The sequence below is a fragment of the Spermophilus citellus genome (genome assembly GCF_964194105.1).
Source record: "Spermophilus citellus genome assembly, chromosome: 16".
Lineage (NCBI taxonomy): Eukaryota > Metazoa > Chordata > Mammalia > Rodentia > Sciuridae > Spermophilus > Spermophilus citellus.
Window position 1 is genome coordinate 33,926,609 of NC_138196.1, and position 16,146 is coordinate 33,942,754.

The window sequence follows — 16,146 nt, forward strand, 5'->3', positions numbered from 1 at the left end:
CTATTAATGCAGAAATGTTGGGAGGTGAAAATATTGGATTATGAGAGCTGTAAACTAATTAATCTATCCTAATTAAAATGGAGTAATTGGGTAATAACTTTAGTCAGGGGATATGTTTGGAGGAGGTATATCCTGGAAGAATGCATCTTTCCTATGGGCCCTTCCCTGTTCCCTCTCTCTGCTTCCTGACCCCACATTGAGCTAAGCAGCTTTCTTCTACTGGGCCCTTCTGCCATGATGAACTGTCTCACTTTGGGCCCAGTGTAATGGAGCTGACCATCTATGGACTGAGACCTCTGAAACCATGAACCCCAAATAAACTTTCCTTCCTCTAAGTTGTTTTTGTCAGATATTTTGGTCACAGTGACAAAAACTGGACTTAACAAACCCAGGTTTGATAGACTGACTCTCAAAGTGGTCCCTCTAGTCTAGCCAGGAGCAGTGACACATGTCTGTAGTCCCAGCAGCTTGGGAGGCTGAGACAGAAGGACTGCAATTTCAAGGCCAGCCTTAGCAACTTAGCAAGGCCCTAAGCAACTTAATGAGACTCTGTCTCAAAATAAAATAAAAAGGACTGGGAATGTAGCTCAGTGGTAAAGTACCCCTGGGTTCAATGCCCAGTACCAAACAAAACAAATAAACCCCTCAAAACAAACAATCCAAAACCAAATCCCTGCCTTCTGGTGTTCATGCCCTTGCACAAACCTCTCCCCTTGAAAGTGAGCATGACCTGTGATTTGCTTCTAACTGATACAATATGGTAATAATGATGGTGTGTATGTGTTCTGTGAGTTTACTACTTAAGACCTTAGTGTCTATCTTGTTGGGAGTCTCCCCTCCATTCACTGTAAAGAAAGCAAGTGACTATGTTGGGAACCCCAGGTGGAAAGGAAATGTGGGCAAGAGCAACTCCTGGCCAACAGCAAGAAACCATCCCCTCAAACAAGAAACACCAATCTGAAGCTCTCAGATTTACAGCTACAAAGAACAGAGTTTTGCCAATAGCCACATGAACAGAGAGGTGGATCCTTACTTAGCTGAGACACAAGCTGAGAACATAACCCTGGGAGACTGGTGGGCACCTTGATGTAACCCTGTCAGATTCTAAGTAGAGACCCAGGCTAAGCATTGCCTAAAATCCTGAGCTTCATAAACTATGAGTTGCTAACTTGGTGGTAATTTGTTATATAGCTGTAATAACTAATGCACCAAGTCAGATGGAGGCACTCCCTACTAAAATCCGTAAGTTTCTCATCCCATCGTCTACAAGGCCCCATAAGATTTAACCCCTGGCTACCCATCTCACCTCATCTTTTAACTACCACTCCACTCCTTGTCACTCTTCTCCAGGCTTACTAGTTTGCCTTTTCCCTTCAGTACTGGGGACTGAACCCAGGGATGCTTTACCACTGAGCTACATGCTCAGCCCTTTTTATTTTGTATTTTGAAACAAGGTCTCATTAAGTTGTCAAGGTTTGCCTTGAACTACTTGAACTCCTCCTGTCTCAGCCTCCTGAGTCACTGGGATTACAAGCATGTACCACCACACCTGGCTTATGATAAGGCCTTTGAACTTGCTTTTCCTTTGGTCTGAAATGCTGTTATGATAGATCTACATGGTTTTCTACTTTACAACTTCAGGTTAAATGTCAGCTCCTCAGGCTTCCTAATCAATTGAAAATAGTAATCCCTGTCATTAGCCATCACCCCCGCCTTTTTTTTTAGGGGGGGGGGGTACTGAGGATTGAACCCTGAACCATATCCCCAGCTCTTTTAAAAAATTTTTTATCTTGAGTCAGAGTCTCACTAAGTTGCTTAGGACCTCATAAGTTGCTGAGGCTGGCTTGAAATCCTCTCACCTCAGCCTCCCAAGTCGCTGGGATTTATAGGCATGTGCCACTGCATCTAGCAGCCATTCCCTCTTTTTTTTTTTAATTTTTAAAATATTTATTTTTCAGTTTTCGGTGGACACAACATCTTTATTTTTATTTTTAAATTTTTATGTGGTGCTGATGATCGAACCCAGTGCCCCGCGCATGCCAGGTGAGCATGTTACCGCTTGAGCCACATCCCCAGCCCAGCCATTCCCTCTTATAGCTTTATTTTCCTTTGCAGCATTTAGTGGTCCTTACATTATATATCTGTTTACACTACTGAAGTATTCCTAAGCAACACAGTTTAGGTTTGTTCCACCCCAACCACTACCTCTATCACATCGTACCTTCTTTTTTTTTTCTTTTTTTTTAAGAGAGAGTGAGAGAGGAGAGAGAGAGAGAGAGAATTTTTAATATTTATTTTTTAGTTTTCGGTGAACACAACATCTTTGTTGGTATGTGGTGCTGAGGATCGAACCCGGGCCGCACGCATGCCAGGCGAGCGCGCTACCGCTTGAGCCACATCCCCAGCCCACATCATACCTTCTTAATGCTCCTTTTGGTCCTGAGGCCCCAGCCTCTTCGCTCTGTTTTGATGATCTCTGCATCTGGATATAGCCTCTTTGTAAAGCACTGGTTCTGACAACGATCTCCAGCTGGGCAGACCTGTGGGTGACACTCGTACTGTAACATTCTGTTCAGACACTCTGATTCCAGGCCACAAGGGTTTTCATCAGCAGGCTTGCAGTTACAGCGGGGAATCTCTGACAGGTCAGCAACCTGTATCTGTACCTTTCCTATTACTTTGTTAGCCTAGAAAACAAAATCACAAAAGAGAGGGAGGCCAAGGTAAGCAATCTACTAGCAATTTGAACAGAAACATCCCCCCAGCACTGCCCCGCCAAAAGCCCATGCTATACAGGCCTCTGCTAATATCTTGTGATGATGTCTAAGCAAAGCTCTTTACCTTAATTTCTCTGTGAATAAGCTAAGAATAATAACTCTCCTTGGTCAACAAAAATATCCAAACCTGAAAAATGAATTTTTTGTTTATCCTATGTATTTCTCCTTCCACTGGTTGATAAGCATGCTTATCTGTGGGCTCTTTGAAAAAAGAGGCTAAACACCTATATTCTCATTTGGTTGCAGGATAACCTGGTAGAAGAAGAATGAGATTTCACATGAACTATGTTCCTCCTAGATTTGAGAGGGCTTATCGAAGTTCTAATCCTCACAGCACTACAGCTAAGGCTCCCATCTGATGCCTTCAACAAAAGCTCTAAGTTGGTTTTACAGAAGACAGGCTGATAATTAGCAAAAGTTTTCACAAGTTAAAAAGGGCCTTTAACTACTGAGAGAATAATGGATTTCATCTTCTCTATCAAATACCAGTGTTTTCATGGGTAAGACTCACTTTGATGTGTTTGTAAGGAGGAGGTTTTCTTGAGTTTTTTTCAATCTCTAGTGCTTCTTTACTTTCTCTTTGTGCTTTCAATTCCTGGAAACGTTTTGCAGCTTCTTCCAGTGCTGACAATAAGACCAAACAAATTACATAATTACTGAAATACAAACACACATGGTCAGGGTAGTAGTTTTATACTATCTTCCCAATGCTCTGCATTTGGCCTGAGATTTTCCTTCTAAAATCACATTCTGGAAATTACCATTCACCACCAGCATAGGGTTATAATGAAATAGAATATAACTCACTAAACATTAGAGCTGTGTGCCCGCTGCTGCCTCAGAGGCACTCTACCTCAATGATAGAGACCTCCAAGTGACCCTAATAGTAGGTGTTTACTTTGTACTAGATTTAAATTCATTTCACTCTTACCCAGAAAGCCAAATTTCCTGGCAACTTTTTGTAAAAGCAGTTGTAAAGCTCTTCATAGGAAGCTTTTACTACTCTTGTGGCAAAGGAGTTTCCCTTCATTATGAAGACTATTTGCAGTATAATCTTTGTTTACAGAAAGATTGCTGGGGGCTGAGGTTGTGGCTCAGTGGCAAAGCACTCGCCTAACATGTGTGAGGCACTGAGTTCAATCCTAAATATCACATAAAAATAAATAAATATATTGTGTCCAAGTACAAATACACACACACACACACACACACACACACACACACACACGAACAAACGATTGCTGAAGAAATTCTTTTCACATATACAGGAAAGTCTACTATTCTTAAATTCATTTCAGACCTGGTTCTAATATGACTGGAAGTTAGTGGATGCAGGATCATTATGCCTAGTGAAAATTCTCTAATACTAGATGTGCTGTGTGCAAGTGAGGAGATGTGGAGAAATCTACACTGGAGTCCTGGTTCTGAGTCACTGTAAACATCATACAACTCACCTTTCTTGAAGGTCTTGTTAATACTAGTCTGTCCCTCAGCAAAGCTTTTGTCTCCTTCAACATAAGGGAACACTCTGCCCTGGTGTACCCAATAGTAGTCATGAGAACCAAAGAAGAACACAGGAAAGTCCCCCAAGTCATGTTTAAGGCCCTGGATGTTCAGTGGCACAGATCTGGGATTGCAGATCTCTGCTGGCCACCATCTGAAAACAAAAGCAATTTTAGACAAAGAAAATGAAACATCACACTATTCTTTACAAGGTTGACAAGAATAAAAAGGGTTTTGTACTTTGCAATTTTCATTCAGATTTTAAGACCACAAAAATCTTTATTTTTAATCCACCCGAACTGTGCATCATGTGAAAACATTAATTAAATAGTGAACATATACTATACAAAGTTGGCTATAAACCCTTGTCTAGTTTGTCTTTAAAAAATCAATATTTGACATTAACAAAATATAGCTCATGAAAATATTAAAAAGTTTAATAATAAAATCAGAATGGTCCAATACTACTCCAATCCCAATTTGATCCACAAAAGTCATGTTTCTCCTACACTTGACATACTTAATGCTTTTCAAGATATCAAAGATTATTTATTTCTAGTAGTCTGGGAATTATTTTTAGAATAAAGTACTTCCATGATAAAGTATGGCTACCCCCATGAAAATCAACATTTTCTGAATCTCAAATCATCCAGGGCAAACAGTTCTTAATCAAATACAATAGGTTTTATCTCCATTGGTATTTCAGAATCTAATTCATCTTTGATCCAACAAACATGGGATTGGAGCAGAGTGAAAATATAACTTTCACATTCTGATCATTGAATACTACAGTAATTGCTAAATGAAACCATCTGCAAGGAGCATTGAACAGTTTTTAGCAACTGGACAAACCAGGAACTAAAGGGTGAAGCTAAAGATCAGAAAATGGGGCCTATATATATATATACACACACACACACACATACACACACACATATAATTATGAAAATAGCATGTGCGTCTTTCAAAAACTAAAGCATTTCAAAACATGTTATAGATCAGAAATATGTACAAGTATTACATACAATTATTAATTTTTTTTAATTAAAATGATGCAGAAATGTATAAGAAAAAAGTAAAAATGTCTCCTTTTGTAATCTTATCCCTGAACCTGTTAACATTAGATGCTACTTCTTTCTAAGTATTAAAAACACATGTATCCAGAGCTACACTTTTCAAAAATTACATAAATAAGGCCAGGCACGGTGGCAAGTAATTAGTCCCAGCTACTTGGTAGGCCGAGACAGGACGACTGCTTGAGCCCAGGAGTCTGAGGACAGCCTGGGCAACATATGGAGACCCTGCCCTGAGAAAGGAAAAAAAATGCATAAAATGCAGAAACAAACTGCATATACTTAATATGCATTTTAAACAACTATATATCACAGATATGTTCCCATGTTCTTATATACACCTGCATTATCCTTTATTGCCTTCATGTTATCCTACAATATGGATATACTTTATTTGACAAATCCCTTATTAATAACTAAGCATTTTGGTTATTTCAAAATTTTACAATTAGAAATAACTACAGTGAACATGTCATTAAATAAATGTTTTGCCTGCTTTCATTTTTTTCTTTAAATAAATTCCTTGAGGTGGAAATGCTACATTTATAGTTTTCTTAAGTATATATATTTGTAGATGTAGATGCCACAACTTCGGCCCAGTTACTGTTTTGATATATGATACCAGACTGTCCTCCAAGAGGCAATTATTTCCCCATGCCTTCAATGGCCACAGAATTAGTAATCTTTTAAATCTTTGTCAATCTTTTAATTGAAAAAAAAAAGTTTTATTGTGTATTTATTTTTGGTAAATCTGAGCATTTTTCCTGGGATTATTTTCTATTTGCTATTCTTCTGCAAACTGGTTGGTTTTCTTCTTTGCCTCTTTTTCCGTTGAGACATTCATTTTTTCCTATAGAATATGGACCAAAAAATATTTTCCCTTGGTTTGCCTTTTAAAACTTAATGACATCTTTTGTTATATGGTATAAACTTATTTAAATATTCAAACTATTAAAAATATTTTTTAGGTCTTAGAAGTTTCTTGTCATATTTTTGGGGGGAAAAAGAGGGGAGGGGCCTTTATGACTTTAATGTCCCTGATCCTAAGTAAAAATGAAAATTTGAAATAAGTAGACAAGCAGCATATTTAAAACAAAACAATATAGCTCTTACTAAAACAAAATTACAATATGGCCGAAATTCTATAGAAATATATGTAGCTTAGGATTCTAATTGAAAAGCACAACTCTTTTGTGTTAACCTGACTAGTTTCTATTTTCTTTGAAAAATAATAAATATATGCCTCAAAGTGCAGAATTAAAAAAAAATGTATGCATATGTATTTAATGAAGGCTGCTTAAAGCCTTAAAGGAAAAGTTTTATTAAAATAATGACAATCACATATACTTCTTATTTCATTCACTTAAGAACTAAAGATTCTGGGCTGGGGATATAGCTCAGTTGGTAGAGCATTTAATTTGCCTTGCATGCACAAGGCCCAGAGTTCAATCCCCAGCGCCACAACAAACAAACAAATAAAAAAACTACTAAAGGTCCTTATTGAAATAAATCTCTTTTTAAATTATAAAAAGCTCTCTAGACACAGGTTAGGGCTTCTAGCCAGAAAAAAATGGGCCAGATTCAGGGACAAAGAGAGCTATTTCATTCAGCATATAAATTCTTGATCTTATTAGAGGCCAGAAATCAATATAAATCTAATTAAAACACAAAGAAAACATCATCTATATTGATGTTTTCTTTGTGTTTTAATTAGATTTATATTGATATAAGACCTTTTATTCCAAAATCTAGTAGTATATAGTTCATCAGTATAAAATAATTTTCAGAATCTAAAAGCAAGTCAACCAACAAATCTTAAAAACGACGAAAACAAAAAAACCAAAAGAACTCCAATAACAACATAACCTTTCCAACCCTCCAAAAATTCAGACTGAAAACCTGTTTCCCTTTTTGTTTTTTGGAGAGGTAGGCCTATGCTCTCTGCCCATCTCCTAGCTACTCTGCATCCAAATAATGAACCTGGTCTGAACACTAATGGAAAACTTCCTCTTTGCCCTTGGAAAACTTGCCTGTAATTTCCCAATTTGACCCAAACAATCTGCTTGTAATGTAGTTTCTTGCCAGCTTTACAGTCATCGCAATTCCAGCAGCCTTCTGGCATTTCTATGCTCAGGCATTCTGGGTGGAAGGAAGCTGGGCACGATTCACAGCAGAGCAATCTTCCACCTTGAAACAAATAAACAGTCTTAATAACTGAGAAAAGAGGAAACAGAAAAAGAAAGGAGAAAGTTATCTTTTAAGTGCATTAAATTTGATTTAAATTGGGAAATAACAAAGGGATTGAGTCATATCTATAGCAATGGATTAAAATAGGAAACCATGAAAATATTTACTTTTTTTTTTTAGGGTTTCAGTGACTAGAATCTTAGAGTTTCATTAATATAATAATATCTTGACTTTGCTAAAATGTGAGCTATTGAGGTATGAGTTTAGCAAGCTAAGACCCTTTTATATATGACGAGAGAGATGCATAAAATGTTTAGACTGAATAGATTTGAGAACAAGTTTTTCAAATAAATGAGTAGCCATTTTCTTTTTTTTTTCTTCAGAGCTAGGCAAGAAAGCAATAATCATCTATTTAATCCAGTGCCACACTTAACTAAATCCCTTTACAATAAAATTAACAAGAATGAAAATAGCCAATTGGTTGATCAGTACTTTTGCTTTCTGTAAAAGAATACAAAATAGCAAAGGAATATGGATTCTCAAATTAGTCATCAGTATCATTACCTTAGCAGTAAAGATAAAGAAAATCATACGGGCAGCATAGCAGTGGTTTGCAACTTTTCATCACCAAGGATTCCCTTCCCTTTCTCATAAACCCATGTTTTCAAATACTGTATCAACCAAAAAAACCTGCATTTCAAAATTAACAATTTCTATGATTTTCATTAAGCAAAGAGATATATGACTGCTAACAAAAGATTCTGATCCCAATAAGGAGTATTATTACATTGTTAAAATCATAGCAAAACATAAACTCATGCACCCTTATTTTACATGTGATTATTAGATTTTCCAAAATAATTAAAAATTTTTGTTTACACAAATCTTTTCTAACTTAAAATTATTGAGAACCACTGCTTTATAGCACAGAACTAATTTTCAGTGTAGAATGAAGTACCATATGCAAGGACATCCTGTCAAGTCCTTATTAAAACCCTTTTCTTTTGGATACACAAAATGATCTTTGAATTGATACCAAAACAGGTGTAGCAAAAAAAAAAAAAAAATTAAATACAAAGAAATGAGATTAGGTATTTCTAAAATGCATTTCAACAAGTGAGTGAAAAGGTTGTTAACCACTGAAGATGAATATAATAGACATTTATTGAGAAAAAAATCTTTCCATTGGAAAATTAGGTTTAATAGCCCATGAGTATACTGAGTTTAAAGTCTCATAAGCAAAAGGTTAAGAGCCCTCTATAATAACTTGATTTACATGCTCCAACCTTTTGAGGGTGTGCTATCAAGTTTTCCAGAAAATCTTATCTTCCTGAACAGACTTTCAAACTTCTGATTAACATGAAAACAAAAAGAAAATCCATATAAAACTAGTGATGAATTAAATTACTATATTTCCTCTGCTTAAAAGCTTTTACTTAAATCATCAGGATTTTTCCTTTGACTGCAGATCTAAATATGGATCAATTGGGTTAATTCATCAGCCTAGAGATTAGCTTCCTGAATGCTCTAAGCCTAGGTATGGAATTCTGTAAGTTTAAAGTAAAATGAGTTTATTCATTTTGCCATTGGAAAGGAATGACTGATAGGGAGAATTGTCTTTGCAAACAGCTTTAGAGGACAAGTGATTATTAGCATTGATGTGGAAAAGTCAGGCCTCTCATTTTTAACTTTATGGAATTTTCCTAAATTTTAAGTCCTATTTCAGAGGAAATACAGAGCCAGAATCATCAGTGAAAATCATCATGATAAAAATGTTAAAAATACATAGGGAAATAGAAAAAATTAAAATATGAATGATCTGCCTTGGTGCTATGCAAGAAAACTGCTTTAGAATGCAAGATAAATAAGATATAGTTCAAGCTAAGCAGAGGGCTCAAAATAATTTCGGTTCATGTAAAGGTTAATATTGAGTGCTGAAAACAAAGTAACAACTGAATTAATCTAATTTTATGTAGGCACCAGCAGGGAAATGAAGCATTTCCTAACATGCCTCAGATGGACTAATTTTATTGCATTTTGGAGTAAGTCAGACCTGTGTTTATCTTTGTTTGGGAAGCAGGCAGTATCACCAATAAGGTGATATCTGACTTCAACAGAAAACAAACAAAAAGCCAACACTTTTTCAATAGTTCTAATGGGTTCTAATTAAATTATTTATACTTTCTTTTAGTTATGAGTTGCCACTTTAGATATCTGACAAACAGCAAAGATAAATCAAACAACATAAAGAACAGGGGTGGGAGAGCCCATTTCAAATATATTTTGTGTGTGTGTATACACACACACACACACACACACACACTTAGTATAGATAGTTATGAATGAATTTCTTTTTCTTTTTCTTTTTTTTTTTAACAAATACTAAACCTAGCCCCCAGATCGTAATGGGAATGTATACAGGAGAAAGCCTTCACCTTCCAAGTTCATTGACTTTTTTTTCCCCCTCTGAGACAGAAACTCCTCAAATAATATATTATTGTTCAATCACTTTTTTCTTTTGTTGCAAGTATGCTATGGAAAGCTAAACATAGATAAAGTCTTCTTCCATAGATGAAATTAACTGGGAGAGATATATAAATGTATACACACATATAAACTCATGAGTATATTTACATATACATTTAGCTCTTGGTTTTCTGTGAATAAATTATCCATCAGCAACTCAACATCCAGTATTTGAGGTATTCCCCCAATCCCAGCTTCCTAATGTGTCCTAAGACAAGGGCAATTAGTTTTCATTGCATCCTAGCAAAAATTAAGAAACAAAATGACAGACTTATTCTAAAATCAAAGTTTTAAGAATCTGCATCTTGTTTTCTTTCTTTTAATAACCTATATTGTTATTTAGTTGACAGTAACAAATTATATCATGTCTATTCTCTTCTCCCGGGAATGGTAGATCTACATGTATCAGAAATTAGAGAAAGAATCCTTAAAATATTATTTTATATTGAACAAAATCCTAGTCTTTCTATTTTAATAACCTAACATATATGGAATGTGTGAAAATTTATTCAAGGATTAAAGTAAAAGTTTGAAATAATGGAATTATTTTAAGCCCTTTTTAATAATTTTGCAGCCAATGAAGACACAGTCACAACCACCAAGGCAGAATTTACCAAAAGCAACAGATGGGGTGCTTGACAAGCATACATTTCCCCCCTTTATTTAAAGAGAGAAAAATAGGAAATGCAAAAATAAAAGCAAGAGATAAAACTATTTTGATTATTACCTTTCTCACATTTCTTTTTGGAAGCTGACGAAGAAGGAATCATAGGTAATTTCATCAACTCAGCACGATTTGATTCATTCAGTAGGTAGTGGGACTTATAGGCATATGAACTGAACATGGGGTCTGAATGGTCCTGAACTATCAGCCCTATACAAAACAAACAGAAAGAGATGAGCTCCAATGAAACTACCCATGATTCCATGAAGAAAAAAAAACACAATACCTATTTTGCAGCTATGCCAAGTTGGGGCTAAGGAAGAATATGAAAAAAAAAAAAGAAGAAGAAGAAAGGAAAAGAAAAAAGGTCGGACAGAAAGCCTTTTGTAGTTATTAAAGGGGAAATAGAGCTACTCAAAACCTTATCTCTATTATAGAAACCCCTATACTGCAGAAGAAAGGTCCAAATAAGTTCAAGATACACACATGGCATTTAATATCATAATGAAAACTCCCCGAGGAAAACAAAGCTACATTCCTTAACATTTAGAAGTACTTGATAACAACCCAGAGAATGAAATGACATGTCAATTAGCAAGAAATAAGGATCATTTACATAACATAAATCCTGATCTACCTTCAATATGTCAAGCAGAACTTAAGGTATACTTCATTCTAGCTTTCTCTTCCAGGTAATGAAATTTTTCTCCACCAATATGGTACATGATTTTAAAAACACAAGATCACTGTAACCCATCTATGATTCCCTCTTCTCTCCCTCCCTGCCCCTTCCCCAGTTGTGTTCATAATGTAGTTATAAGCCACCATGAACCAGGGACAATGACAGCAAGGAAAACTGCTTTATCTTAGTTACCAGTCAGTTTATAATGATCTAGGACTTTTGAACACAAATCACAAAAGCAATTTCACTTAGAAATAATTTTGAGAGGGAGAAAGAGTTTTGTTTTAAAAAGGGTTACCATTTACTTTTTCCTGTGGATGTTATCTTCATTTGATGCCCTTCACTGAGATAGATTCAAGAAATGTCTCTGAACCAGACAATAGAATGGAACTTGAAATTGCTAATAACATAAGAATCTCCTAAGAAAAGTTATGTAATGTCGAAATAAATTTCACACTTTTAATAGAGGGAGGTGGTATAGTATAAAAAAGTCATAGGCTTTGAAATATGGAAGATCAGGTATAAATGCTAACACCAGTGTGACCTTGGGCAAATGATCTCATCTGGGCTTCAGTGTTCTCATCCACATAAAATGGGGAAATAACTTCTCAGGGCAATTGTGCAAAGACTTTCAAACAGTGTTTACTGGAGCTTGATTTACATTGAAAAATGTCTCAGTTTCTCTTATAGCACCTCAAGTGACTCTGTTTATGAATGTAACTATACCTCCAAATCTTGAAATCTCTCAATCTACTTCTAGACATTTTGGACATTAAGACATTAAGAACTAACTTAGCTGGACATAGTGGCACATGCAATCCCAGCAATTTGGGAGGCTGATGCAGGAGGACTGCAAGTTTGAGGCCAGCCTCAGCAACTTAGGTCCTAAGCAACTTAGTGAGACCTTGACTGAAAAGATAAAAATGGCTGGGACTGTAGCTCAGTGGTTAAGCACCCCTGGGTTCAATCCCTAGTACCAAACCAAACCAAACCAAACAACAACAATTAAAATAGTGACTTTAGATACCCAATAGCCAAGAACTTAAAAAAAAAATCCTTTATGAGGAGTGAAGAATTCTAATTCTATATGAGGAAAGAAGCAAAATAAGCTAAGTTTTCTAATACCAAATATTAATAATTAAAATGTATCTTTTTGTGTATGATCTTATAAAAGTAAGGTCTCTTAAAAGGGTGACCTTTCTAATAATCAATACATATTATTTACTTCTGAAAGACTTTTAAGCATTCTCCAATCCCAATATCTAACATATTTAAAATAAAATTTTGCTAAGTGCTGGAAAGGAAAATGAATATGATTTCTGTTGATTACACAAAGTTTCAAAAGTTAAAATATCTGAGGACTAAATAACCTTTCTTAAATAGGCATTTAATCAGAATATTTGCCAAATTGATAAAATATAAATACAGATTTTGTTATTTATTTTTTAATATTTATTTTTTAGTTGTAGTCGGACACAATACCTTTATTTTATTTATTTATTTTTATGTGGTGCTAAGGATCGAACCCAGGGCCTCGCGCATGATAGTTAAGTGCTCTACTGCTGAGCCACAACCCCAGCCCCAGATTTTGTTCTTAACATATGGTTTTTGCCCTCATCTACATTAGTCTCAAGCTTTTAATCAAAGTATATGTTAAATTTAATACAATGGCTAGAGTTTTTATAAATGGATCATTTTCTATCTATCCTAAATTAAAAATACCTGTTTTAAAGATTTCCCAATTATTTAATGAAACAGCAAAAGAAAATATTGTTGAATATACTGATGGCACTGGATTCAGAATATACCCCAAAGTAAGCAAATTTATAATAGTTATAAACTTGAGGCTTAAAATGTTGGCTAAATTATATTTCCTTATTCATTGCCAGTAAGAGTACCTTAGAATGGTAAAATAGAAAAAGTTTGAAAATTAATAAGAGACTATGTGTTAAAAAAGAGAGACTATGTTGTCACTGCCACTCATCTGAAAGTCTTTAAAGCTAGGCACTCAACTGATAATTTAATAATTCTTTCCTATCTTTATTCCTTTGGGGAGGAATGAAAATGAGAAAGGCATTAATGATGGCTTTTAATTTTTTATTTGCCTACTTAAATCCTTTCTGTCACCTGTTACAATGTGGCATGAAACAATCTTAGCCCTCCTCCTCCATGTAGCAGCCAGATTTTAGACAGGACATAGTTTAACTGGCTAGTAAATTGTAAAGAAAAACAATGTTTCTACTCCAATGGCAGCTAGCCAGCCATATGTACCACTAACCCAACTGGCTACTACACAAAGGACCACCATTTAGTTAATCTTTCATTGTCTACCTATTTACTCTAAGTTATATTTTTTAAATAAAAGAAACAAAATCAAGACAACCTAAGATCTGTTATGCAATCTAAATCCTACTTTAAAAATATTTATATAGTATTGTCACCAAATTAACTCTCCTTAAAACAAAAACAAAAATATGCTTTCATCTTTAATATAGTACATAATCAAACAGTACTGATTTACCTTAGCGTCCTTTCAAATATTTCACACAGAGGGACGTTCAGAATACTTGGCACTTATATTAAAAATACAACAAAACCAGTACTGGGGGCTATAATGTTTACTAATTACAAACAAGAAGTTTCCTTATCATTCAAAGCTGGATACTGCATATTACAGCCAAACTAAAGAAGTTCTATTTTATGTGTTCCAGGAGAACTCAAGTTCACTGACCAACCTCCCAACCCCCAGGACACAATATTGTTTCAATTGATCAATCTTTTGGCCTACTTAAGTATCAACAGCTGGCAAATGAGAAAGCTTGCATTGCTGGCTCTTAACTAAGCCACCACATATGTTGTCTTGGCTGTGTCCCATCAGGCCTTCTCAATGCCAGACCAAAACATTATAAAATACAACATAAACAATCAAAAAATAAATGTGCTAGTTTTGCCTTCCAAGTGAAGTTTCAATCAGTTAAAAGTCTGAATTGAAGAAGATGACATGGGACGTATTTACTTGAAATAGAAAATTTATTTGTGGAAGGGAACAGATTAATATTTGATTAATAGAAATATTAACCAAATAAAAACTAAGAATTTATCTGTACTTCTAAGATATTTTCTCAAATGCAGATTTTGGCTTATTGAAGAATTCATACTCTTTTAACAATTTGGATGTTTAACACTGTAAAAGGGACTTAGTTGCTAGAATGTTCATCTCTCTCAGGGACATAATAAAATGGAATTTGGAACTGGAAGGAGATTGTACTAGGCGGCCTGAGTTTTCTCCCAATGCTGAGACCCATTTTAATGGAGAAATATGCCAACAGATTAAAAATAAATAAAGACAAAGGACTGACACTCACCTCTGGCACAAACGAAACAAAAGCCTACATTTACAGCAGAAGAAGAATTACTGCCCCGTTTGGAATGATTACTACAGATGAGAATGTAGGAGGATACAAATATGCTTCCAGCAGCGATGCAAGCATCTCCAGAGTGATAGGCAACTGGACATCTCAAACATCTCATCATGCGTCCTGTTTAAAGACAGGTCAACAAAGAATCTGTACAACAAAGCATTGGCTGGATATGAAATCAGACTTTTGTAATTAGGCTGTTTGGGTTCCCACATGACACCAGTGATTGGAATAGTAAAAATTTTCCTTCACTAGGCTTGCTCTCTCATTCCTATGCTATATGGCCCTTAAATACAAGCCTAATCATCATAAAAGAAGTGTTCAAAGAAAAAAAAAATTGGGGCTGGGGATGTGGCTCAAGCGGTGGCGCACTCGCCTGGCATGCGTGCGGCCCGGGTTCGATCCTCAGCACCACATACAAACAAAGATGTTGTGTCCGCTAAGAACTAAAAAATAAATATTAAAAAATTCTCTCTCTCTCTCTCTCTCTCTCTCTCTCTCCTCTCTCACTCTCTCTTTAAAAAAAAAAAGAAAAAAATTAGTTCTAATGTTGGAAAGATTGGTGATATGCAATCTGGCACTTGTATAAGGGATTTTCAGGGTAGTTTTGAACATATGGAATTTTCTTCTCATGGTCTGAATTGGCAATTTTATTTTCATTTAACATGTTACTGATTGTGTTGAGGTTTTTTTTTTTTTTTTTTTGGTGTGGGGGGGTACTGTGGATTGAACTCAGGAGTCCTTAACCACTGAGCCACATCCTCAGCCCTTAGAGCCTCACTAAGTTGCTGAGGCTAGCTTTGAACTCATGATCCTTCTGCCTTAGCCTCCTGAGCTACTAGGATTACAGGTGGGTGCCAGGGCGCCTGGCTGATTGGGTTGAGTTTTTATGCCTAGAGATACACACAGGGACAATACTCAATGTTGTTTGTTAATGTGCTTAATAGATTATTTGCCACTGCACTTTAAACAAAAAAATTGTTGTGTCCTTCTTCAGCAGTGTTACCTTTACTCGCTTTGTGGATACCTTTCTCCATAGAGCAGGCAGAGCAGCAGTGCTGGGGGCAGCGGAATCCTTTTGATTCAAAGATGGCAGTGGGGAATTTGCGGACACAGGCTTCATGATAAAACTTCCCACAAGTACCAACAGAACAACGTTTCACATCTTTACCAGATACCTTACATGAAAAACATGGGTGTTGCCCTGAAAGATTGATGAAGAATACAGATTAAATAAAATATAATTAAAGCATATTCCTTTCAGATAGAAGCAGCAACAGACATCAAATAGGTGTTCCTAGAAGAAGATCTACTA

The 16,146-nt window shown here is 35.6% G+C and overlaps 1 protein-coding gene across 4 annotated transcripts in view; it reads right to left on the reverse strand.

The window, feature by feature from the left end:
• NSD3 (nuclear receptor binding SET domain protein 3) overlaps positions 1-16,146 on the reverse strand; it is a 108,585-nt gene that overhangs the window by 11,881 nt on the left and 80,558 nt on the right. For 2 of the 4 annotated variants that reach the window (XM_081269513.1, XM_081269511.1), the window contains exons 13-19: positions 15,838-16,035; positions 14,778-14,951; positions 10,794-10,940; positions 7,384-7,540; positions 4,232-4,434; positions 3,289-3,401; positions 2,418-2,687 (exon numbers count right to left, since the gene is read on the reverse strand). In XM_081269513.1, the coding sequence (XP_081125639.1) occupies positions 2,418-2,687; positions 3,289-3,401; positions 4,232-4,434; positions 7,384-7,540; positions 10,794-10,940; positions 14,778-14,951; positions 15,838-16,035 (1,262 nt within the window). The remainder of the gene's footprint in view (positions 1-2,417; positions 2,688-3,288; positions 3,402-4,231; positions 4,435-7,383; positions 7,541-10,793; positions 10,941-14,777; positions 14,952-15,837; positions 16,036-16,146) is intronic. The other 2 variants (XM_081269512.1, XM_081269514.1) reach the window with 2 other exon arrangements.